Source organism: Rissa tridactyla, chromosome 1 (genome assembly GCF_028500815.1).
Source record: "Rissa tridactyla isolate bRisTri1 chromosome 1, bRisTri1.patW.cur.20221130, whole genome shotgun sequence".
Taxonomy (NCBI): domain Eukaryota; kingdom Metazoa; phylum Chordata; class Aves; order Charadriiformes; family Laridae; genus Rissa; species Rissa tridactyla.
The window spans coordinates 74,132,118-74,153,657 of NC_071466.1; the positions used below are offsets into that span (position 1 = coordinate 74,132,118).

At 39.6% G+C, this 21,540-nt stretch overlaps 1 protein-coding gene across 4 annotated transcripts in view; it reads left to right on the forward strand.

The window, feature by feature from the left end:
- The first annotated feature begins 2,680 nt into the window (after positions 1-2,680).
- MGAT4A (alpha-1,3-mannosyl-glycoprotein 4-beta-N-acetylglucosaminyltransferase A) overlaps positions 2,681-21,540 on the forward strand; it is a 75,673-nt gene continuing 56,813 nt past the window's right edge. For 2 of the 4 annotated variants that reach the window (XM_054213546.1, XM_054213808.1), the window contains exons 1-2: positions 2,681-2,826; positions 6,144-6,458. In XM_054213546.1, the coding sequence (XP_054069521.1) occupies positions 6,365-6,458 (94 nt within the window). In that variant the 5' untranslated portion in view covers positions 2,681-2,826; positions 6,144-6,364. Of the gene's footprint in view, positions 2,827-3,116; positions 3,274-4,985; positions 5,082-6,143; positions 6,459-21,540 lie in introns of those variants that run through there. The other 2 variants (XM_054213636.1, XM_054213718.1) reach the window with 2 other exon arrangements.

The following is a 21,540-nucleotide window of genomic DNA, read 5'->3' on the forward strand; positions in this document are numbered from 1 at the left end:
TTTCCTTTACTCTGGCATTTAGGTAATACCTTAGTAAAAATTTCCCAGCATGAAATCTTCCCTCTGTCAAAATATGATTACGCATTTCTCTCTCGTCGTTTGTTGTTTGTTTTTTTTTTTTTTTTTCCCCCTGCTGGTATAGAATAGCAAGCTCCTTGGTCTTTTATTTTTCAGCAACCAAAGCTGGAACAATAAGGATTTAAACTTCCCCTATTTTTAAAACAATTTCTTCCCCCCGAGTCTCCCCCATTATGGTTGTAATAGCATTTTCACCTTAACACTTGCATTTAACACTAGTGTTTGGAAGTGCTTAATCTTCTCCAATTTCAAACTGATACTCCAGTTGAACAGCAGTGGCTGCAGGATGAAAGAATAACTCGGCAGGAAGAAAAAATTCGGAAATTTGCCCGCATTAAATCTTGTTCAGGCCCAAAAGGGAGCTGCCACGCTCATCAGAAGTAAGCGACATTTTACTGTATCAGCCAAACAGCCCCAACTCCTTTTGTCTGGCAGCTGCAGCATTTTCCTTCCCTGCGTGCTTTTTCCACGCTTCAAGCAGAGGAATATGCCAAGAGGCGTTTGATTATTGCTATAGTAGGTCAGATGAGGGCAATGTTGATTTTTATTTTTTTTTCCTGTCTTGACCTTTGCCTTCTTAGGAAACTAACTTCAGGGGAAGATGTCAGAGGAACTGAGAAACAACCACATTACAATTACTCTATTGTTTGGGGAAGTTAATAGTTAATTGGGTACTGTCAAGGTCCAGTCAGTAAACCTTCCTAATGCAAATGTTCAATCAGTGAAAGGACAAAAAATAGGAAGGCTCAGACAGTCCTCGTGAAATAACTATCATTAAACTCATCTTGTAACAGAGTCTTTTCTTCACCAGACTAAGCTCTCCTGACAAAAGGACTTTTATGTGAAAATGTCTCCGGCAGGTTTTTTTTCCGGCACAGAAATGCAAAAATTCATATCCCTAAGCAACACTAATCTATTAGAGGCAAACAATGGTGGCTCTAATGTTTTCAGCTTGTTGGGATCTCTACAAAAGTTTCTGCCGTAGATGTGTGTGTGCACGTGAGGATGTGCATGCACAAGTTTTTGTTCGAAAGTTATTGTGCTGAATTTGTTTTTGAATAAAAAATCCACTTCATTTCACTTCTTTATAAGAGGGAGGACTGAGGCACACATTTACATAATAAATTCTCACCACTCAATGAATAAAATCACAGAACAGCCTGGGTGTCAAGACCTTGCAAACTACTCCTGAGCTGCTTTTTTTTGCGCTTTGCCTGAGTTGCCACCAGCCCCTCTTTACAAGCTTTGAGAAAGCCAGCAAAATCACTGAGGGCTCCTGTGTACGTGCAAAAATGTGCTACTGTAAATGTGCAAAAATCCTGTAACATGTTTACACATTGGTTAAGAAAAAATAAATCTATGGAGACTTGTTACGTGTCACTCTTCAGACAGGATAACTAGTAAGATTTTTGCACAGTTTATGAAGTTCTAGTGGAGAACTTACTAGAACTTACTTTTACTGGGAGTAAAAATGCGTACTGTAGACTTTGTCTAAATTAGGTGAAAGATGAGAAAAAAAAGGGGAAGCAATCGAATCAATTAAAAGGATTGAACATTGCTAGCCAATTTAGCACTACATGGTAAGACCATGGCTTTTGCGAGGTAGGTAGGATCCTCCTAACCTGAGGGTGCTATTTTATTTTAATGGGAGCTTTCGGACACCAAACATGCATTAAATTCCTGGAACACATGAAACAAACCACCGAAGATAGGGGATTACGTAGAGAACAGAAACATCTTAAATAATGAACCCACAGAGTAAAGCTGCCACTGACTTTCTTTCACCAGTTGCACGACACAGCAGTAACAACCCTCTGGAGGAAAGCAAGTTCATTTTCACACCTCTAAAGCTGTGTACAGCCTCTCGGGCAGCACACATTGCAATGTGAACCTTCTCAGAGCCACGCTTGTGAAGGGCACAATAGACAGAGGGTTCATTGAACTGGTGCGAAAGCACCAAGCTGCTCTTTAATTCGAACAGCTCTTGATGCAAGCTCTAGATTATTAGCGCAGTACGAACTCAAGGGTAACATTAATGATTGTGACTTCTCATCACTGGTGAACAAACACACCACACAGGGCACCACTACACATCATTTGCTTGGCACCGACAGCCAGCATACGAGGCCTTCTCCTGACCTCAACTTCCTCTCCAGGGTGTAGATTCACCCTCACACAGCAGGCTAGGGGCTTCAGCCTATAGTAACCAGATATGGACCTCCTACAGCCAACCACGGGGCAACAAGTAAGCAAGTGCTAGGGCAGCTAAGCCTTTCTTGGGACTCTTCCAGAACAATGAATCCCAAAACGCACAGCCAAAAAACAGGACACACTGTGGGCAGAGAAGCACTAGTAAACTCCCCCTCGCACCATTCCCGCCTCAGCTACTGAGGGAACCCTCGCGAGACTGAGTCTTTTATAGCCGCGGCCGAAGAGAGCGGCAGGCCGCCCAGCCAATGAGCGACGCTCCCCGACGCGGCGGCGCCCATTGGCAGCCGGCGGGGGGGACGGGCGCCTGGCCGCTGGGCGGGGTTTCCGCGCGAGTGGGCGGGGCGGAACTCCGGGGCGGTTCCATACGGAGTGGGGCGGGGCGGGAGGGGTGGTTGCGCGAGCCGGCTGCGTCGCTGGCGAGGGGCGGGCGAGCGAGCGAGGGTGAGGGAGAGCCCCGGCGCGAGCTAACACAGTCGCTCCGCTGCCGCGCGCCCGCCCGCCGCCCCGCGGCTCCCCCTGCTGGAACGCCGCGCGCAGGTGAGGAGGGGCAGCGGCCGCCCCCGGGTCTTAGCCCCCCCCCCGCGCGTCCCGGGCTCGGTGAAGGGAGGGTAGGCGGGAGGTTGTAGGGGACGTCCTGCTCCCCCATCCGCACGCAGGCACCCTTCTGCGCTCGCATGCACCTGCCCGGCGGCGGTGGGTGTAAGGGAGGGCTTGCTGCCGTTCCCCCCCTCCCTTCGCCCCGTGGGGCTGGGGGGTCCGGGGCAGAGCGGCGCTGCTCCCCCTCTTTCTCCGCCTGGGGAGCGCTGCTGTCCCTTCTCCCTCTGTCCACCCTTCCTCCTCCTCTCTGCGTGCTGGGGGTTCGGCAGAGTTTGGTGTTTCCTGTCCTTCTTCCTTCCCCCCCGCCCCCTTCGCGATCTCTCTCCGATGCACCGGGCGCCGCGCCGCTCCCCGGACGGCCGTTCTCCTTCCCCTCCCTCGGAGCTGGTGCGTTGTCTCCCCCGCCTCCGTTGTTTTTGTTTTTGTTTTTGTTTTTTTTTGTTTTGTTTTGTTTTGTTTTTTCGCTGCCCTGACTAAATAGTCCCCACCGCTGCAGAGAAACACCGGGGAAGGTCCCGATTTATTCGGGACGGTTTCCAGGGCGGGAGGGAGCGGGTCGCCCTCCCCCTTCCCCGGGCTTGAAGGGGACTGGGCTGCGAAATGGCAGGGCGCCGGCGAGCCTGAGGTAGCGGCCGTTAACGGCCGCCGGTGACGGGGTTTGCTGAAGCGTTTCGGTGGTAAATTATTGAGCGAACCTAAAGTGACCACCTGGGGTGTGTGTGTGTGCGGTGTTAAATAATTTATGTGCGTCTACGCATGGATTTCTGCTGTTTTAACTCTCTGCGTTTTTAAAAGCGGGGAAGGCTTCTGGTTCACGCGTGGCCTTGATGTGTGCAGTTTGGTGTAGTGAAACGCTTGGATAAATCATCCAAGTAGTGCTGAGCTGCTGGTGCCTGCGCTAAAGGGAGCGGGTACAACACCAGAAGAGGAGGATAAAAGCAGAACCAGCCAACTCAAAAACCATGATAGTTACTGATTTGACACAATGTTGTGCATGCTTACTGCTAATTGAATCATGTTGCTGCTGTGTTGTTTTTTTTTTTTTAAATTATTATTATTTTTTATTTCTGAATTCTTTCAGGCTGCATTTTTTGTGGAATCAAATAGCACAGTGAGAAGCCCTCATCACAACATCCTGATTTTATTGCAGCAAACATTAAAGTGATGCCCACATTTTCTGGCAGGGCAAGCAGTCCACTTTCCTTGCATTACCAAATGATATTTCTACTTTCCTGGCTGCCCTCTCTTGTTTGCATGTCGGACCAGCTGTCTCTTGCTCACAGTGGGATAATCTGTCTAGTTTGCAGCCTGGTCCTTCAGTCCTTCATGCACACCTGAGCTGCTCCAGAGAGATCTGGCTGCTGCTAAAATAATGGTAATGGTAGATTATAGTTTAGACATCCTTGCTTCATGACTGCTTAAGCCGTGTTAAACTGTTAGTGTCATTGACCTTATTGGTATCCCAGTCGCTTATTCTGGTAGTCTGGCAATCACCTGAACTTCCTAAATCCATGTAGACAGGCCTTACAAAACCTTGGAGTTTTGAGATCTTTGCCTCTCCTTGCTATTAAAGTTCACTCAGACTTTTATCTTCTCACCTAATTACTATTGCCTACCCTTCTGGCTTTTATTATGTCCATGTCCTGTTTAAAGTGCTGATGCTGATGATATTTTCTGACATGCAATGCTCTCTGTGTTAGCTTTCTATAGGTCTCTCAGTTGTCTTTATCTTTCATTGTGCTGAATTCAGGTTTTTCATATTGTAAAGCCTTTCACGGTTCTTTCTATTCCTGCTCATTATTTTGTTTCTTACTGAATTTTACCATCCACTTTGTCTGCTTCCCATGTACTTGTATTTGTTTCCTTCCTCATAGGAAGTGATTTCTGAGTTAATGTTTAAAGCCACAAACCCATCTGTGACGAAAGTTCCTCAAAACAGAGCATATTACTAGCATTATATGTGAGGTAATCCTAGTCTGAAGTTAAACACTTTGTGTAACCTGGATGTTGTGACCAAGTTTTGAATGCAAGAGGGTGTATTTCTGCAACGTTGTTGCTCTCTTCTGTTCAATTGTTAACCATGCCTGTTGGTTACGTTTTGTTTTGCAAGCTCCTCCGTAAAGGTAGCGTGTTCTGCAATACAAGCTTGGGAAGAGAGATTTGACTGGAATCTCTTGGTACTGTAATAACAAAAGGTATTTTTCCTCTGTTGTTCTAAACACACCCAGGCAAGAGTGTGACAGAGATTGCTTCCAAGGAAAATTCAAAGCAAGTTATTTATTGCTGGATAGCATACTTGTATCAAATGTAGTTTATAGCGGGGAAAAACTGGCAGTGCCTTAAAAGAATGTAAAGTGTTAATGTTTGAGCTACTGTAAAGGATGATTTAGTGCTTTAGAAACAAATCTCCCCTCTGGCCCCCCCCCCTTTAGTTTTTAAGGTCAGTTGATTTATTCTCTTGCTCAGTTAGGACAGTGCGGTTAGATAATGGCTGTGTTTGGCCAGTTAAGGATTTCTAATCCCAGGATATGGAACCTTCATCTGGGATAAAACTGAACTGTAGGTAACTTCTGTGTTTTGTCCTCGTGCCTGTGTGGCAGAGGTAGAGGAGTGATATGGTCACATCATGGCATTTTGTAGGGCTTTTGGGTTGTTGCCAGTTGGTATAGATTGAACATCTCTGCATGTGTGACTGTAGTCTGTGCTTTAGCTGCAGCTAAGCCAGGAAAAAAAATGGTTGTGGATGGATCAAATACTCTTGCACTGAGCAGAGAAAGTTGAGTGATGCAGGCTTGTAAATGCTGTTTAAAGCTCTGGTCTGTCAGTTTGCTGCAGGTGGTTCTGCTGCTGCCATTACATTAGGCCTCACTGATTTCAGAGGGGTTTTGTCGAAGTGTGTGCTTATGAGTGGGGCCTTGAGTTGCTGGCTTCCTGAAAACAACTTTTGTATCAGTTCATTATGTGCCAGGTAATGCATGATCTTGCCTTGAGTTTATGATAAAATTGTGATGTTGGTGATGTGTATGTTTGTCCTTTAATGATCAAATTCATGTGAAATACAGCTCCTCCAGAAAAAAGACAAATTAATCTAACAAGTTTTATTCTCTGAGCCTAGACTGAGGTGGTGCGAGGGAGGTCCATGTAAGCCACACCAATGAGCATATAGTAGTATTTCTTTAATGTATTTTGGTACATGGGGGACTCTTATAACTTATATTTTTGGCATCAACTGTTAAAATTTTGTTTCCTTTAAACAGGAGTAGAAGAATAAAGAGAAGTTTAATTTATGAGAACTGTAAGAAAACTTAAATCACTTTGAAATGGATTGATTTATGATACCTCTGATATGTGAGCGCTACGTGTCGTGTTGCTACTGGCCAACTGCTGCTGGTGGACTTCAGCTGACTTCATTGCAGCAAGCCCAACAGATAGGTCCTCATCGCTAATAGAACATAAACAAGTGTGATGCTGAAATGAGATGAGGCTCCGAAATGGAACTGTGGCCACCGTGTTAGTTTTCATCACTACTTTCCTCAGTTTGTCCTGGTATACTGCATGGCAAAATGGGAAAGGTAAGTAAAAGGCTAAAAAACTAAACTGACCTTCATGTGGTTGTATGTCAGAGGAATGAATAGTACAGGCGTGTGCACCGCTGCTGTACGTCAGCAGTCTGTAAACTGCTTGTTGACTAGCTCTGCTCCAGAAGGTATTGCCTTGGTGAGGAATAAACACTTGCCAATAGGTTCATGAAAATTAACTTAGAGTGATCCTGTTTTAGAAAGAAAAAAAAATGTACCTGAAGAAAGCCAATGCTACTGTTGGAGGAAGGGGTTGGTCCAGGCTGAATAGTTGTGGTTTGGGTCTTTTTTTTTTTTCTGGTTTATAGTTGTAGGGAAAACATATGGTCTCTGTTTTTTGTTATTGTTTGTTTTTTTCCTGTTTTTTTTTCCTTTTATTTTCTCCCCCCACCTTGTAACATATGGCCAATGGACCTGGCTGGAGAATGTTATTTTTGGTGCTGCTTTCTGTTTTCCCCGATGATTCAGTGATAGCAGTGGCAAACTGCCAATCAACATCATTGAAAGACTTGTCTTGCTGTCTTTGAATGAAATGTAAAATATGTCTTGTCAGAGTATGATATAAGAAATAAAGTAATATGAGTAAATTGACCAGATAATGGGAAATGCATCTATTATCATAACATAAGCAATCTCATGAAATAATCGAGTAACTATTATGCGTAACAGACTTCTACCTTTTTATTTATCTTTGTTGATCTTATTGTGCTACATGTGAACCTTGGAAAATTCAGTTTTTCTGAGGGTCAGGATTGTTTAGTGCAAGTAAGATGTTTTGGTTTTGTCCTTCAGTAAAGCAAATAAACTCGTTTAGCAATGGTTTCTAGAAGAAGAAAGGCTTGTTTTGTTTTGTTTTTTCTTTATAAACATCTGATCTCTTGAAAAATAGTAGACTATGTCCTTCAAAGATCAAGTAATTTTAAAAGTCAGATTGCTACATGGTTTGTTCTGACTGTTCTGCTGACAATATTATCTTCAGTTGTGCCTCAGGTCTAATAAGAGGAAGCAGAGGTTTTCCAGGAATACCGTCTGTTGTAGCACAGCCAAGTTGTAACCCTTATTTAAGCATAAAAGAAGCAGATGAATTCTGTGGCATATTGAATTTTTTTTCCCCATTGGACACTTGTAGGAGAAGCAGATGCTTTGTGGTGTTAGCTCTGCTCTAGCAGTTTGTTGGTAGGCTAGCCTTCTGAATGTAAGCAGCAGAAAAAATGTCAGGTTCTCAAGGCTGTGGTAATATATAGAACTTTTAATTGGACAACAAAAGTGTAGGTGTGCCAAAGACTGACAGGAAAAGGATATCTAAATAGTACTGTAAATAGTATTTTCTTCATTTTGACTAATACCACATCCTCTAGTTACCTTTTATGTTACTGATTAATTTCTTGCTGAAGAACCTCGCAAGAATTTTGCTTTCACTTAAGCAAAAGTGTCTATCTATGAAATTCTTTCTCATGCTTTTTTCTTTCTTACTTGACATATGATTTGCAAGTCTTGTTCTCTTTTGTCAAAGTGTAACACAAAGAAAAGTATCCATTAAAAGAAACTAACAAAAACCTGCTATTTAGAGAGTACTAGTATATATGGCACTTGGTGACAATTTAGGCTTTTGTTGGTCAGACTGCTCTAGTGTTTATACTTTTCTTTTTCCCATATGAATGCTTAGAATCAATATGTTCTTAATGTTGGTATAAAAGTTCTGCATTTATCTTCTTCCAGATCTTGTTGTTGAGCATGAAGATGGTAATTTGTTAAATAAAAATCAGTGTAACAAGATATCACTAACGTGTTAATCGTAAATCATGGTTACGAAACTACAGTCTAGATAACTTGCTCTTAAGGTGCTGCTTCAAGAGAAATTTATACATAGAATATTGTTTTTTAAATTTTATTTTAGTTTTTAACTTACGTTTAGCACTTCATTAGTTTGCACAGGTTGTATAAAACCAAAACAGATTTGAGTTCATTTAGTACCATGTTTTCAATCAGAGACATTTCTGCACTAACGGAATAGGTTCAGAAACTGATGGTATACATTTATTAAGAATTTCTTTCCAGCCTGGTATCATTTTACATTTATTTAGTAAGCCTTGTGGGATGGTGTCTTAGTTCATTGATAACACTTTTCATTACAAATTTGTGAGTGGCTCAATTAGAAGGAAATACAGTGCCTGCTGTTCCCATTCACCGAAAGGCTATGGGGTGTCATACTCTGATCATCATCTTTTGTTATTCATTACATTTATATGGCATGCACTAGATTTCTGTAGATATTTGTTAGTCTTCAGTCGACAAAGTAAATATACACTTGGAAAAAAAATACTATTTACACTTTTTAAAAGAAAAAGCAAGCCCCCAAATTGCTAGCTTCTCAGTGATAGCTAAAACAAATTTTGTTTTTTAAAAGCAGAAGCCTATGCCTTGTTTATAATGACCCTAATCCAGTCTTCAAGTGATTAATTTTAATTGAGGAACTAAGATCTTGGATAATTGTTACTTAAAATGCAGAATCACTTGTAGAATAGCAATAAGACTGGAATAATGTGATATTTTTGTAGATCATGTCTTCCTCTAGTAAATATACCTAGTCCTAGTTTATACAGGATAGGATTTAGACACTTCAAAGCGATACAGACTTCGGTACTAGTTTAAAGTGCAAAAATTTGCCTCGGCAGAATGTTTGTTTACGAACTTTAAGGATATGCTGAAAAGTTGTCAGAAGTTGAAGGAAATACTCTGTCTGAAGTGCCATCACAGCATGGCTTTGTCTTACCCAGTGGTCTGATTATGTAAATAACCTTTCATGGGGCAGATATTGCTGTTTGGATGAAATGGCCAATGAGAGGGTTCTGCTTTTGAAGTTAACTCTGTTTGAAGAAGTTTGACCAAAATACCTCTGGTCGTTCAAAATTTGGCCAAGATCTTTGTCACTTTCTGGACCCCATGCAATGTCTAGAAGCACTGGAGTTGTAAGGAAGCAGTACAAGCCCTGAATATACCTGGGAAAGACCTCTCTTGTGGGATTCATGAAAAACAGTTGTAAGACTGCTTTCTAGGAGTTAAAAATGTGCTATGGTTAGCATGAATGAAGTAGATTTTGGAAATCTTATCAAAATGCTGATTACTTTGATGCACGAAAGGACCACTTTTAAAGGATCTGCAGTCATTTCACATTCACAGTTAGTCGGTTCACTGTAAGATGTCCTTGAATTCCTCCTGAGACTGTGTTCTTATGCAAGTGATAACTTTATGCTTAACACCATCTCTTTTGACTGAATCAGGCTTTCTGGTACTAGTGACCTGCTCAGCATCATAGGTCTTAACCACCTCATTTGTGAGCTACAGAAATGGAGTGGTTTGGATTTTTTTATCCTAAAGGCACTGCTTTTAAGACGATCTAACCAGTTCAAAACAGTACTGCGTACCTATTACACCAGTCACAAAAATTACATCAAAGCTGTTGTGTGATATGTAGAGAGTGTAGTCTTGATGCTTTGATCTTTAATGTGACTAGTGGTCTGAGTACGTAATGTTCCAGGAAGAGCATTATGCTCCATAATGCTCAAGAACCTCCTCTTCTTGGGTCAACAAACTTCCTGATACCTGTCACCAGCATGGAAATTGGGAAGGAAGGTAAATAATTTTACTGAATTAGGGCAGGTGTGGTAGGATGACATTCCTCAGCAAAGCATTCATCAACCTCATTACTTGCTTCCTATGTTAAATTCCGACTCTGATTCTGCTGCCTTTGATTAAAAAAAAAAAAAACCCAAACCAAAAACCAACCCAATAACCCCCAATATCCACCCCCCACCCTCACCCCCCCCCCCCCAAAAAAAAATGTAGAGCAGTTTTTTGTTTAAAGTATGTGTGCTTTGTTCTTGGTGAAAGACAGTAGTTGGCAGTGTCTTGTGTCACTTCTAGAAGGCATTTGGCTACTTGAAGTGGTGAGGACGTGTATGGAATATGTATTTTGAAACTCTGATGCAACTTAACCCTTCAGGATTGTCTAAGCTACACAGTTTTCAGAGCAATCTGAAACTAGTAGTGTATGTTCTCTATTTCCCATGTAAAACATGTTCTTCTTTACAGATAAAGGATTAGTTGAAAAAGCATCTGATTTTCAGTTCATCCAAGGGCGATGTTGTAACCGCAGGATCTCCTCATTGTATGAGGATGGCTTATTTTGGTACGCTGATTTAAATTCACATGGGAAGACCTCTGAGAGGACTTTTAAGATATTTCACCAGCTTCCTAGTTTGCTGAATATTCACTCATACTTAAGTAGTTATGGTCGTAGCTACTGTTTTGTTTTAAGCATGATATTTTCTCTCATTTGGAGAGAAAATGGTCTGGGCTGTAAAATAAAACTGTTGTCTTCTTTCTCCTCTGGCTGTTTTCATAAAATTAGAATTAGCGCACTATTTCTCAGGCACAATAATTGTAAGTGCTGAAAAATATCTAAACTTAACAGCAAGCATAAGAAAACTTAACTGAGACTAAAACAAAAAGCATCAGCCAATGGTGGAAAATTTTGGAGTAAGAACCAGGAATATTAATTCCCAGAGGGAGAAGAGTCCTACAGAACCATGGAGGAAACAGGGCAAGATGCATTTATTTATTTCCTTGGCAGTGGTTATGCAAATATTCTCTTTAAAAATAGATCAGAAATCTGAGAGATACATGTTAGTATTTTGCAACCGTAACCAACCTTACTTAATGCTTTGATCCTAAGAGAAGCTGTTATTCGAGTAAATGCTGATTACGGTCTGCACCTTCCAATTTTCAGAGTTATGTGCTGATTTCCCACTGATGTGAATTTAGACTAACCAACCAAAAAAGTTAAATAGACTACAAACTGGGAAGAGTGGAGGTAGGGAAAGGGAAGGGATGGGATGCTAAAGTAGAAAGCGCATGTAACAATTTATGCCAGTTTGTTTGGAGAAGAGAGGTCTTTTTTTCCTTTCTGTTAACAGGTCTGCAGATCTGTTGCAGACCTTCCAGGAGCTAAAATTAAAGGAAATAGGAGTTCCTTTTTCTTTTTAACACCAGCACATGAACATTACTCTGGTCTTTATTTAAAATACACTTCAAGCTTGGTTTCCAAAACTGAAAAAAAAAAAGGCATATAGCCTATTGATATTAAGAATAGGAGTTGAATTTCATTAAAGGAAATCAGGAATGTATGTTTGGAATGGTTACTGAGAGTCCTGTGCAGGTAGTGAACACACTGTCCCAGGTGAATTGAACAGAATATGTATATACCCCAGCTGTTCAGGTGGACAGTGTTTAGGTCTGCAGTGTCTTTTTGTCTTGTTTTGTGCCTGTTGCAGGAGAACTTCTCTGACACCAGTGCTTTTGGCGAGGTGCAGTGGCAAGAATCACAATCAAAGGGGCTTTTGCAGCACTGCCTTGTCCCCTTGCTTTTTTTTGTAACCTGCTAGCTAGGTTAGCTTGACAGTTTAAGTGATTCTAAAATTTGGTTGCTCCCAGAGCATTTAATGTGATCAGACTCAGCCAACATCTTGAGGTACTGCTTCTGATTGTGGCCCTGTCCTCAGTGTTGTGGAAAGGCAATACTTCTGCTCAGTGTGGCTTCTCTTAATACTTCTTCAGCCTCAGTCTTCTATGCTTGCATGAATCCTCCAAAATGCTGGTTGATGCTCCTGTGCAAAGACTATCACATGAGTAATTTAGCCAATCCTGGAAAGAAAGTTGCATCTGACACAGCTGCTCGTACCCTACTGTAAGAGATGTACCTACTAAGAAACCTTTGCAATGGATTGTAAACCAGTGTGTATTTATCTTCTTGCTAGTAACTGTCTTCCTAGAGTAGTTACAATAGATACATGGTCACATTCTTAACAGTGAGGAAGAGGGGCTTCGCAATGAACTGTCCTAGTTTTGGTGGTGGCTGACATTTTCCTTAGTGAACCTGGGTGATGAGAGGGGGAGATTTCTTACTAAATTTCAAACAGTACCATGCTGGGAAGAACAGTGAAGGTAGGCAGAGATTGAAGTTTAAAATAATTTATGCAAATTGGAGACCTAGTCAGGAAGCAGGGGGTGAATGGAGGGTTGAAGGTAGGTGAAAGTCCCCAGACAAAACATAGGGTGCAGTAAAGCAGAAGAAAATCAAATGTATACCTAAAGAATGGGGAAGAAATTTGGTGTTGGGATTCTAGTTAGTAATGGCAGTTTATTGTAAATCGCACGCTAAGTGTGAGTCATCATGTTATTGCAGAAAACAAAAGAAATTGAACAGAAAAGGGGTGTTAAGAAGTAAAGAAGTATGACTTCTACCCCAGCAAGACACAGAAAATCTTCTCTCTGCTTGGCACTGTGTCCACTTCTGAATGGTGCGCTGCAAAGAAAAGGTCCATTAGGTGAGGTTCAAAGGAGCAACAAGTGATTAAAGATCTAGAAAATTTGAATTTTAAGGGAAGGTCAGCGTCCTGACATTCCTTAGCTTAAAGGAAAGGTGTGAGAAGCGAGACAGGAAAGTAATTTTCAAATACTCTAAAAGTTCTTACCAAAAAAAACCAAAAAAAAGGACACAATTGGTTGTTTGTGGCTATAGTGAATAACAGGATATAAGGGACTGAAATTGAAAGGGAGATCATGGTTAGGTAGTGGAAAAAAAATTTGTAATGGGAAGTACAGTTACATACTGAAGTAGGTCATTGGGAGGGGTGAAGAATTGCCATGAACAAGTTAAACCAGTGATGGCAAGTCAAAGACCAATACCATGTTTGGTACCAATAGAGATTTGGGCTAGCACAAAAGGAGTGAGTTACATTGGTTTTTAAAGTCAATATGACACTCCCAAAATAAGTCTCAGGGAAGACCTACAGCTGGCAGCAATGTTCTAACTTTGAACTAGCTATCTTGCTGAAGTTAGTCTTGAGCCGGGAGTTGGACCAGATGACCCCTAGAAGTCCCTTCTAACCTGAGTTATACTGGGTGTTCTTGACCTTTGTCAAGTTTCTCTTCTTGTGCCAAGAGCAGTATGATGGTGCATTTCATTACTAAATTACTAAATAATATTGATGTTTGCATTAGATGTGTGAGAGTTGCCCTCTATTATCATAAAATTTGGTCCCTTAAAATACATAAAAAGTTTGCTTGTATTTTAGCAGATTCACTTAACCTTTTATTGTTAATGTCCACAGCCATTTCTATAGCTAGGAACCATGAAAATATTGTGTTAGAAAAATCCCCCAAAGTGACTTGTTTTTATTTTCAAGTGTGACTTTTTTTCTTTTTTCTTTCTTCACCCCCACTGTTTAGAGTAGCATCTTACTGAGTAACCTTATTCCTGCTGTGTAGTCATGACTATATTTGCTGCCTCAATAACAAAAAAGCTTTTTCTGTTATTGATACAACCTTGAGGATTAGAATTCTGTAAGTTGTTTCTTTTTAGGATGAGACACTGGTAAGTCTACAATTTAGTTTCGTTTATAATGTTTTGTTTTCCTGAACATGGCAGAAAGTGAATGGAAAGTGGTTTCTTTGCTCACAGTGCAAGGCTTTATTCCATATAGTCTCTGCCTAAAAAGCAATTACTCTAGACAGTCTTCTAGAGCTGTGCTTCCAGCTGCTTTTCTGGTTGTCTGCTTGGCTTTCATGCAGCTTTCTGTCTATTCCTGTAGATGCTTCCCACAGACATGCCACCCATCTATCTTACAGTAAACAACAGAAAACCTGTTTTAGCTTGTAGCAGTATTTAATTTTACTGTCTTAAGCTCAAAAATAATTTTAAAGTTTCCTGTGCTTATCATGCATAAATGTTGCTATTGTAGCCCACAGATACATCATGGTCTTACATATCAACACTGTGAATATGTGTGTTTTCTCAGTTCAGAAATGGGCTGAACTAAATCTTTTTTCCATTACAAATCACTACTAAAGTAGTTCTGCAAATAAACAGCCCTCATACTTAGTTGCACAGCCCTAGAGACAAGCTTTAGAGGTACTGTTGCAGAAAGACTTGAATAAAACAAATTTGATTCCATCACATTTGACTTACAAGGTTGTTAATTTGCAGTGATGTGCAAGCATCGTGAAGCTTTGATCCCAAGTTGTTTGCAAGGAGGACAAGTTAGAAAGAATACATTCTCAGAAGCAGAGCTTGTTCAACACAGTTGTCAAGGCACAAAAAACCAACCTCAGCAACCTCAACCCACTAGCACGTATGGAAATAATAATCAACATTCTGCAATGCTTGAATTTTGTGCCTAAGCTAATAAGAATTTCTAAAAGTTTCAGCTCTTAGCCTTGTTAATTGTGAGGTAGTGGCATTCTTTTGACTGGTTATCTTTTGATAGATTAATTTTCTTCTAATGTATTAAAATGTTAAACATTTGCCTGTGGATCTACTGTTACTAATCTAATTTTAATTTAGGAAGCTAGCTTTTCTTGCTGTAGTTCTTGGTGTGTATGTTTTGTTGGTTTCTGAGGGGAGGGAAAACAATTGTGTAAAGTAAGAGTGTCTTGATTTACATGTACAGAAATCCAGAGTTACTGACCATTCTGTGGTAGAAACAAATCATGTTAAGTTTTCAGGAGCTTTCAGGTTGTAAGAACTGAATGGTTACTTTTTCTTTCTGTGTCATGGTTCTACTTTCCTGTGTGCTTTGTTTCCTTGCCACATATGTCTGTAGCTGAGTGAATCCATCTGAGAATATACAGCATATTAGCTCTCAAAAATCTGAGCCCTGAATGTTCAACAGAGTGTGAGCATATAGTATGATGATTCTTGGAGAAGATTTGGAATACAAACACCTAGGTTTTCCTGGACATGACTTCTTTTTCTTCATAGAAATCTTGCCTGGGCAGAAATCCTTCAGATCTTGAGCCTATTATCCCCGGATGGGTGGGTGCACAGACATGCTGTTGCTGACCAGGTTACTGCATGACCAGAAATCCCAAATGTGTACACAGAGATTGTTTAAGTGTGCACAATAAGTGACACCTTTGGGAAGTTTTATGTAAGTGCATATTTGTGATAAGTGGTTGCTGAGCAATTGCACAATAGTCCACATGCTTTTGGGGTGTCTGAGAGGAATCTACCACTCAGTTACTGCCTGGTTGGTTGGCAAACGTGTTGCGAGTCACTTTCTGGAGGATGTATAGAGGTGCATGTGTTGAAGAGTTTGTTTGCGTGGAAATGTCAGGGTTAAACATTTTCGCTTTGCACAAATGTATCTGTTGATCAGGGAGGCCCTAGATAGAAATAGGGGAGACCATTCTCAAACTCCCGTGTGGCAGAATAACTGTTTTCTCTTCTGATTTAAATGGGACACATACGTTCATAGGTGGAGATGACCTTTTTAGGTTGGGGCTCATTTTCCCTTGTTCTCCACACTGCTTTACTGAGAAGGCAACTGTATACAATAAATGTGCAATTTTATATTATACAGAGACACTGAAAAAGAGGCTAATGGTTTTCCCTGTATTTGTAATACATTGCTTTAAATCTAACTGTATTTAACTTAGTTTGATAAAGTTTTTTACTTGGAATGAGCTATAACTGAATGGAAGACTTCTCTTTCTCTTGTATTTTGGGGATCCAGAGATGAATTGCATTGGGTTTTGTGGTATTTTAGCTATGCATAGGTGGCAGGAATCAAAGGTTTCAGTTGGGTGAAGTTGAGAGTTTGTCCTCATGCAGAAAAAAAAATGATGCTAGGACATTCACAATATGTTCGTATATTCGGTACTAATGGCTTTAAGTTGTTCGCTGGTGCAGTCATATTGATAAACTAATGACACAGATAATGAACATAGGATGGAATGTTAGGTGGTTAACTTTTTTCAAAAGTTGAAATGTCACTGCAGCTTCTTTTGCCTTAAGACATGCTGCTATATCCTCTTTTTCCCCTCTGTCGCTCCTTCATAATTTTTTTTTTTTTGCTGTCCTCCTCACTTGGTTCAAATTCTGTGTTGTCAGTAACACTGTATTTCTGCAATATTCCTCTAAGTTTGGAGGAAACGGGCTGTTAGGACCGTGACAGAGCCTCCATCCACTTGGCCCTGTGGAGGGAAGGGCTGGAGCTCAGCAGCTGTGTTGAGCTTTGCTAGCTGTGCAGCCACTGCTTGTGTTCCCACTGACCACATGACGGGTGCAGAGCTCTGTGCTGCAGTACTGCTGTCTTTTGCCTAGATAGTGGTTAAAGGCAAATGCTATTAATGCATGGAAAAGATATGTGTATGGGAAGACATACATAGGGGACAGCATGAGGAGTTGTGTGCTAAGGGTCAAACACTGGTTCTGCTGCCTGGGTTTACAGTGGCAGAGGAATGGAGGGTCCTGGGGGTGTGGATGGGAGTCTTCGGGAAGAGCTGGGGCCACTAGGATAGAAGTCCCTGTAAGTGAGAAGGCGTGGAAACAGCTGTAGGAAGACAAATCTGTGAAACTTGTGTGGATGCAGTATCTATGTTAGGGTTTGGGTGTTCCCTCCCCGCCCCACAGTCTTGGCTCTCTCTAGGCATACAAAATTACCAGAGTGCCAGGTGAGAGCGCTGTTTTAAATAAAACTCAAGCAGACATTTACATATAAATTGTATATATTAGTTTTTGATTGTTCATGATACTGCTGGTTTAGCGGAACAAACTGCTTATGATTGTGTTCGTGGGTGTATTTTTGTACTTGGTCCTTTTTTGAATTAGTAGAGAATAGCCTTCTGGGTCTGGCAAGAGTCTGTGCTTAAGCTGTTTGCTTTTATCTGTATCTGGTCTTGTGGTGCCTCGTACTTAGTGTTTGTACGTTTACTGTCATCATTAAATGTGCCATAGAGCAAAAAGTCATTTATGGCTACTTTGCTATGTTGTTTATTGAGATGTTATAGATACATTTTTTAAATGGAAATTAAATGTCTAAGTCTGATTGTTAAGCCAAAAGGGGTGTTGCCATTTGTGGTATTTAAGTGAAACTGTGGAGTTGGTGGCTGATGCAGTTGACTGTACCCTTCATTCTCAAAAAAAGCTTTATAGCAGATTGATTTATCTACTGCAATATAATGGCATAAAAGTAATGGAAATGTCTATCCTATGGCTGTATTGATTTGCATCTTTCAAAAGTAAAAATGGAATTTTACATACAATTTTTGTAATGCAAACAGTTTTTTAAACAATCTTTAGCAAAAACCAAAGCCTTTCCTGTAAGGGAAAATCAAAACATACTTTATTTCAATTCATCTTTATTAAGGTGTGGTTTTATAGCCCCATGATGCTTCTTGAATATCTTCTGTGGGAATAATTCCTATGCTGTGTTAGTTCTTCCACAGACTCTTTGCTTCCTTGTTACAGAAAGGATCAATATGAAAGTTATAATTCTACTCAGAAGCCTTAACCCATTTGAAATACAAATGGAACCACATTTCCCTGTGGCATTGTAGCATCACAAACTAATGTTCAATAATATTGACTAAGAGTAGTGTAATGGGAAAATAATTAAAAATATATGATTAACAAGGTGATTTGGGAGAGTTAAACCAAAATATTAATTTTCTGCACTGAGTATTTTGGATACACTACTTCTCACAAAAAAAACCATTTTGCTTTCTTATACTGTGTGACATATTCCAATGGCCTTAGTCAAGTCTAACTAGAAACCAAGTAGTGCCTTCTCTAACCTTGTGAAAACGTTTGTTACTGCTTCTAGACCACTCTCTTCCTGTTTATGGCTTTGTTTGCCATGATTGAAATTCTGATCTGTTAAAGTATATTATTTGTTCTGTCATTTGCATATGACATAAACACGTCTGTTCATCCTCTCCCTGTCCTTGATTTCTTTAACCTTTTACTCATTTTCTTTTTATTCATATGGAAGTTGCCTGTGAAACGATGGCAAAACAAATATGATACATAGAGACCATGTTAGAGTTAAGATTAAACTAGTTTCAGGTGTCCAGCTAGAGTTGAATTTTGAATTGGTGTAATGCCATAATTACAAGTTTGAGATACACTAGTGCTCACAATTACATATTGATTGGCGTGATGATCATCTCTTAAACCATACCTGATTCTGTCTGTTTTTTTCAAATGCAGACCTATCTGCGTGTATGCTTTTCCTAACTAGTATTAAAGTCTGCCATCAGTATTCTCTAAATTATGGTTATTATTTAAGATTTCTGGGTGTTTTCAGAATGAAAAGAACTAAACTTGCACTTTATTTTCAATTTTTAACCAAAAATTTTTTATTTTATCCTTTGATTGATGAAGTCCCTCAACATTAGGCATTATGAAAGGCACTGTCTGGCTTTGGTTCCAGCTGTTAATGTTGTGTTATGTTTGTTAACATTGTGTTATGTCAGCAACACAGTTTACTGGTGTACCAAGAGCTGGAGAAGGGAAAAAAGTAAGTTGATTTCAGATCATTTTTGAATTTTCATATGTGTGTACATCATGAATACAAGGAATAATGCGTGTAATCCTTGACTAAAACTTTACCTCTTTAATCTTAACATATAGCTATAACTGTAGCTATTAAAGCAGGAAGTTGGTGTGAGGGCATCAGATATGTAAAAGATATTAAAAATGTGTAGAATACAGGTTCAGTTGATGACTGACTATTTGCAAGATGTGAGTGACATGATTAGAGGAAGCTTGAATGATTACCAAATTGATTTGGAAAATCGGTTTACTGTTTGTGTACCCTAGTTTGGATAAACAAACACTTTCAACAGAAACTTTTTTACCATGAATTCTTATGGAAACTTGTTTTCTCTTTCAAATCCCTTTTCCAGTTTTAACTTATCAAATCAATAACAAGGAGAATCAAAGACCCTATTTTCATGAATTCTTTTATGGCAGAGAATGCTATTTTGGTAAATTGAATTAGAAATTCAGTAGCTTATAAAAAGGTGGTATGCAGGGAAATATTTTTCATTTAAAAAAAAAACATAACCAAAACCCTCCAGTAATTTGAGATCACTAGATAGTATGACTATTTTGATTTGATATCTTAATATAGGTATGTGTGCTTGTTTGTAGAAAGTAGCTGAAAATATTGTCTGATTGAGATCTGAGGAGAAACACGAGATCTCACAGATGACTTGTAGTCGAATTGACTGCAAGGGGTTGAATTACCTAAAGGGTAATTACATTTGTTTACACTGTCAGCAAATCTGTATTTCAGGTGAAGAGGTTGTCTCCTGTTCTTTTTTAACAGATGTGAAAGAATTGTTTTACCAGGGTTAGATTTTGGCATATTTAATGCTGAAACTATGATACCACACAGATGCCAATAGCTACATTATGAAGCCACAGTCTGCTAGGATCAGCATAAGTGGTTACGGCTTCTTTCATATGTCTAGTTAGAAATGAGCATAATTAACTATTATGTACTTTTAAGAAGATATTCTTGTTTATTGGTAGCAGTGAAGTGTGTGCATATATATATATATATATATACAAACACATATAAACTAAATGAGGAAACAAACACAATAAATGGATGCAATACGTATGCTTAATACAGGCATTTCTGCAGAAATGTACAATGGATTGGTTTATTTTAATATGATAAAAAAATACAATGGGAATGCTTTCTTTCAGCTAGTCCTGAAAGCTAGTCCCGTGCTTTAGTCCTTCAGTGTTGCCAAGAATGCAGGCTAGATATCAACCTATCCTGTATCTTAAAAATAAAGCGTGTTGCAGTGGTATGATTAACACTTGCCTGAACTGGAGCTTCATGCTTGCTTGAGCAGTAGTAGATCTTCTGCGTAAGATTTTAGTCAGAGTTGTAGCATGGCTTTTTAATTGACAGTTAGTTTGAAAAAATAATCATAACATAATGATCTTTGTACAATTTGTCACTAGAAATTGTGTTCCTGTTTTTGCGGTAATAGTGTGATGTTATTGTTGACCGTTTCCTAGTTTCTTTTACATTGTTGTACGCTTTGAGTCTTATGCAATGCAAGTAAGAAATATCGAAGTGGAGGGGTTTGGTGAAGGTTGTTTGAAGGTAATTTTTTCTGGCGCTGTAAAGAGCTGATGTCCAAATTACATGAATTCAGTGGATTGCATACTCAGCTGAGCTCTTTTTCTATTAATTTCTTAAACTGAACTCTTTGTGCTATGTATGTCTACACAGAAGTTGTGATAATTTTCCTTGTACAGCTTTGCTTTTTAAGAATGGAATTTATGAAGCTTTTATTTATTTTGTAGTGTTTCTATTCAGGGCTAGAGATATGTTAAATGCTGATTACTTATTGTGGAGCTGATTTAGCATATGATTTCAGTGACCTTTTTATATCACTTTCCCTTTTAAAGAAGAAATTCCAGCAGAGTTGACAGTGCTTCTTAGCACTGGGAATAAAATAAAAACCAAATAGGTGGAAACTAAAAAGCCCTCAGGACTATATTCATCCATAGAGTCCCAGGCAATATTGTGTCGTAGGCAAAGAAGTGTGAATGCTAGTTAAGTTAACAGTCAGATCAGGACAAAGAAATTGCAAATGTGAGATTTCTTTATTTTTTTTATGTCATTGTAACTTGCTGTTCTTTGTTTTAAAAGAAGACCTTCAGCTCAAGTGCTGCTAATAACTCTTCTCAAACAAATCGTGTGTTTAATTATCCTTATTGTCTGAAGCCAATGCACAGACAGAACACCATATGCTTCTGTTGACTTGACCTCCTTAGTTGTGGGTGTCTGGGTTTTCCGATATGTTATTCTTTTTATTCCTTGTGTCCAAAGGAACATTCAGACCCCCTGTGAGGCCTCATCAGCGGAGATTTGAGAGTGGTGTGATAGTGGGTTTTATAACTGTATAGGAAACTTTCTAAATTGTGACCTTTCTGTATTGAACAATTTGTATATAGAGATGAAGAAGAGCAATTGCATCTGGAGACATTTTAAGCTGTTCCTGGCTGCTCTGTCCAGCTCTTAAAATACTTCTTAAGTAAATGATTCATTAGTTGTCACAATTCTGCTTTGGCTTCTTTGACTTTCTGATTGCTTAGGATTGTTTTTCCTCTAGGAAAATGTTTTATTCGGTAGCTTTTCAGGGGAAAAAGAAAAAAACAAAAAACACAAAACAAACAAACAAAAAAACCCACAAAACCAACAAA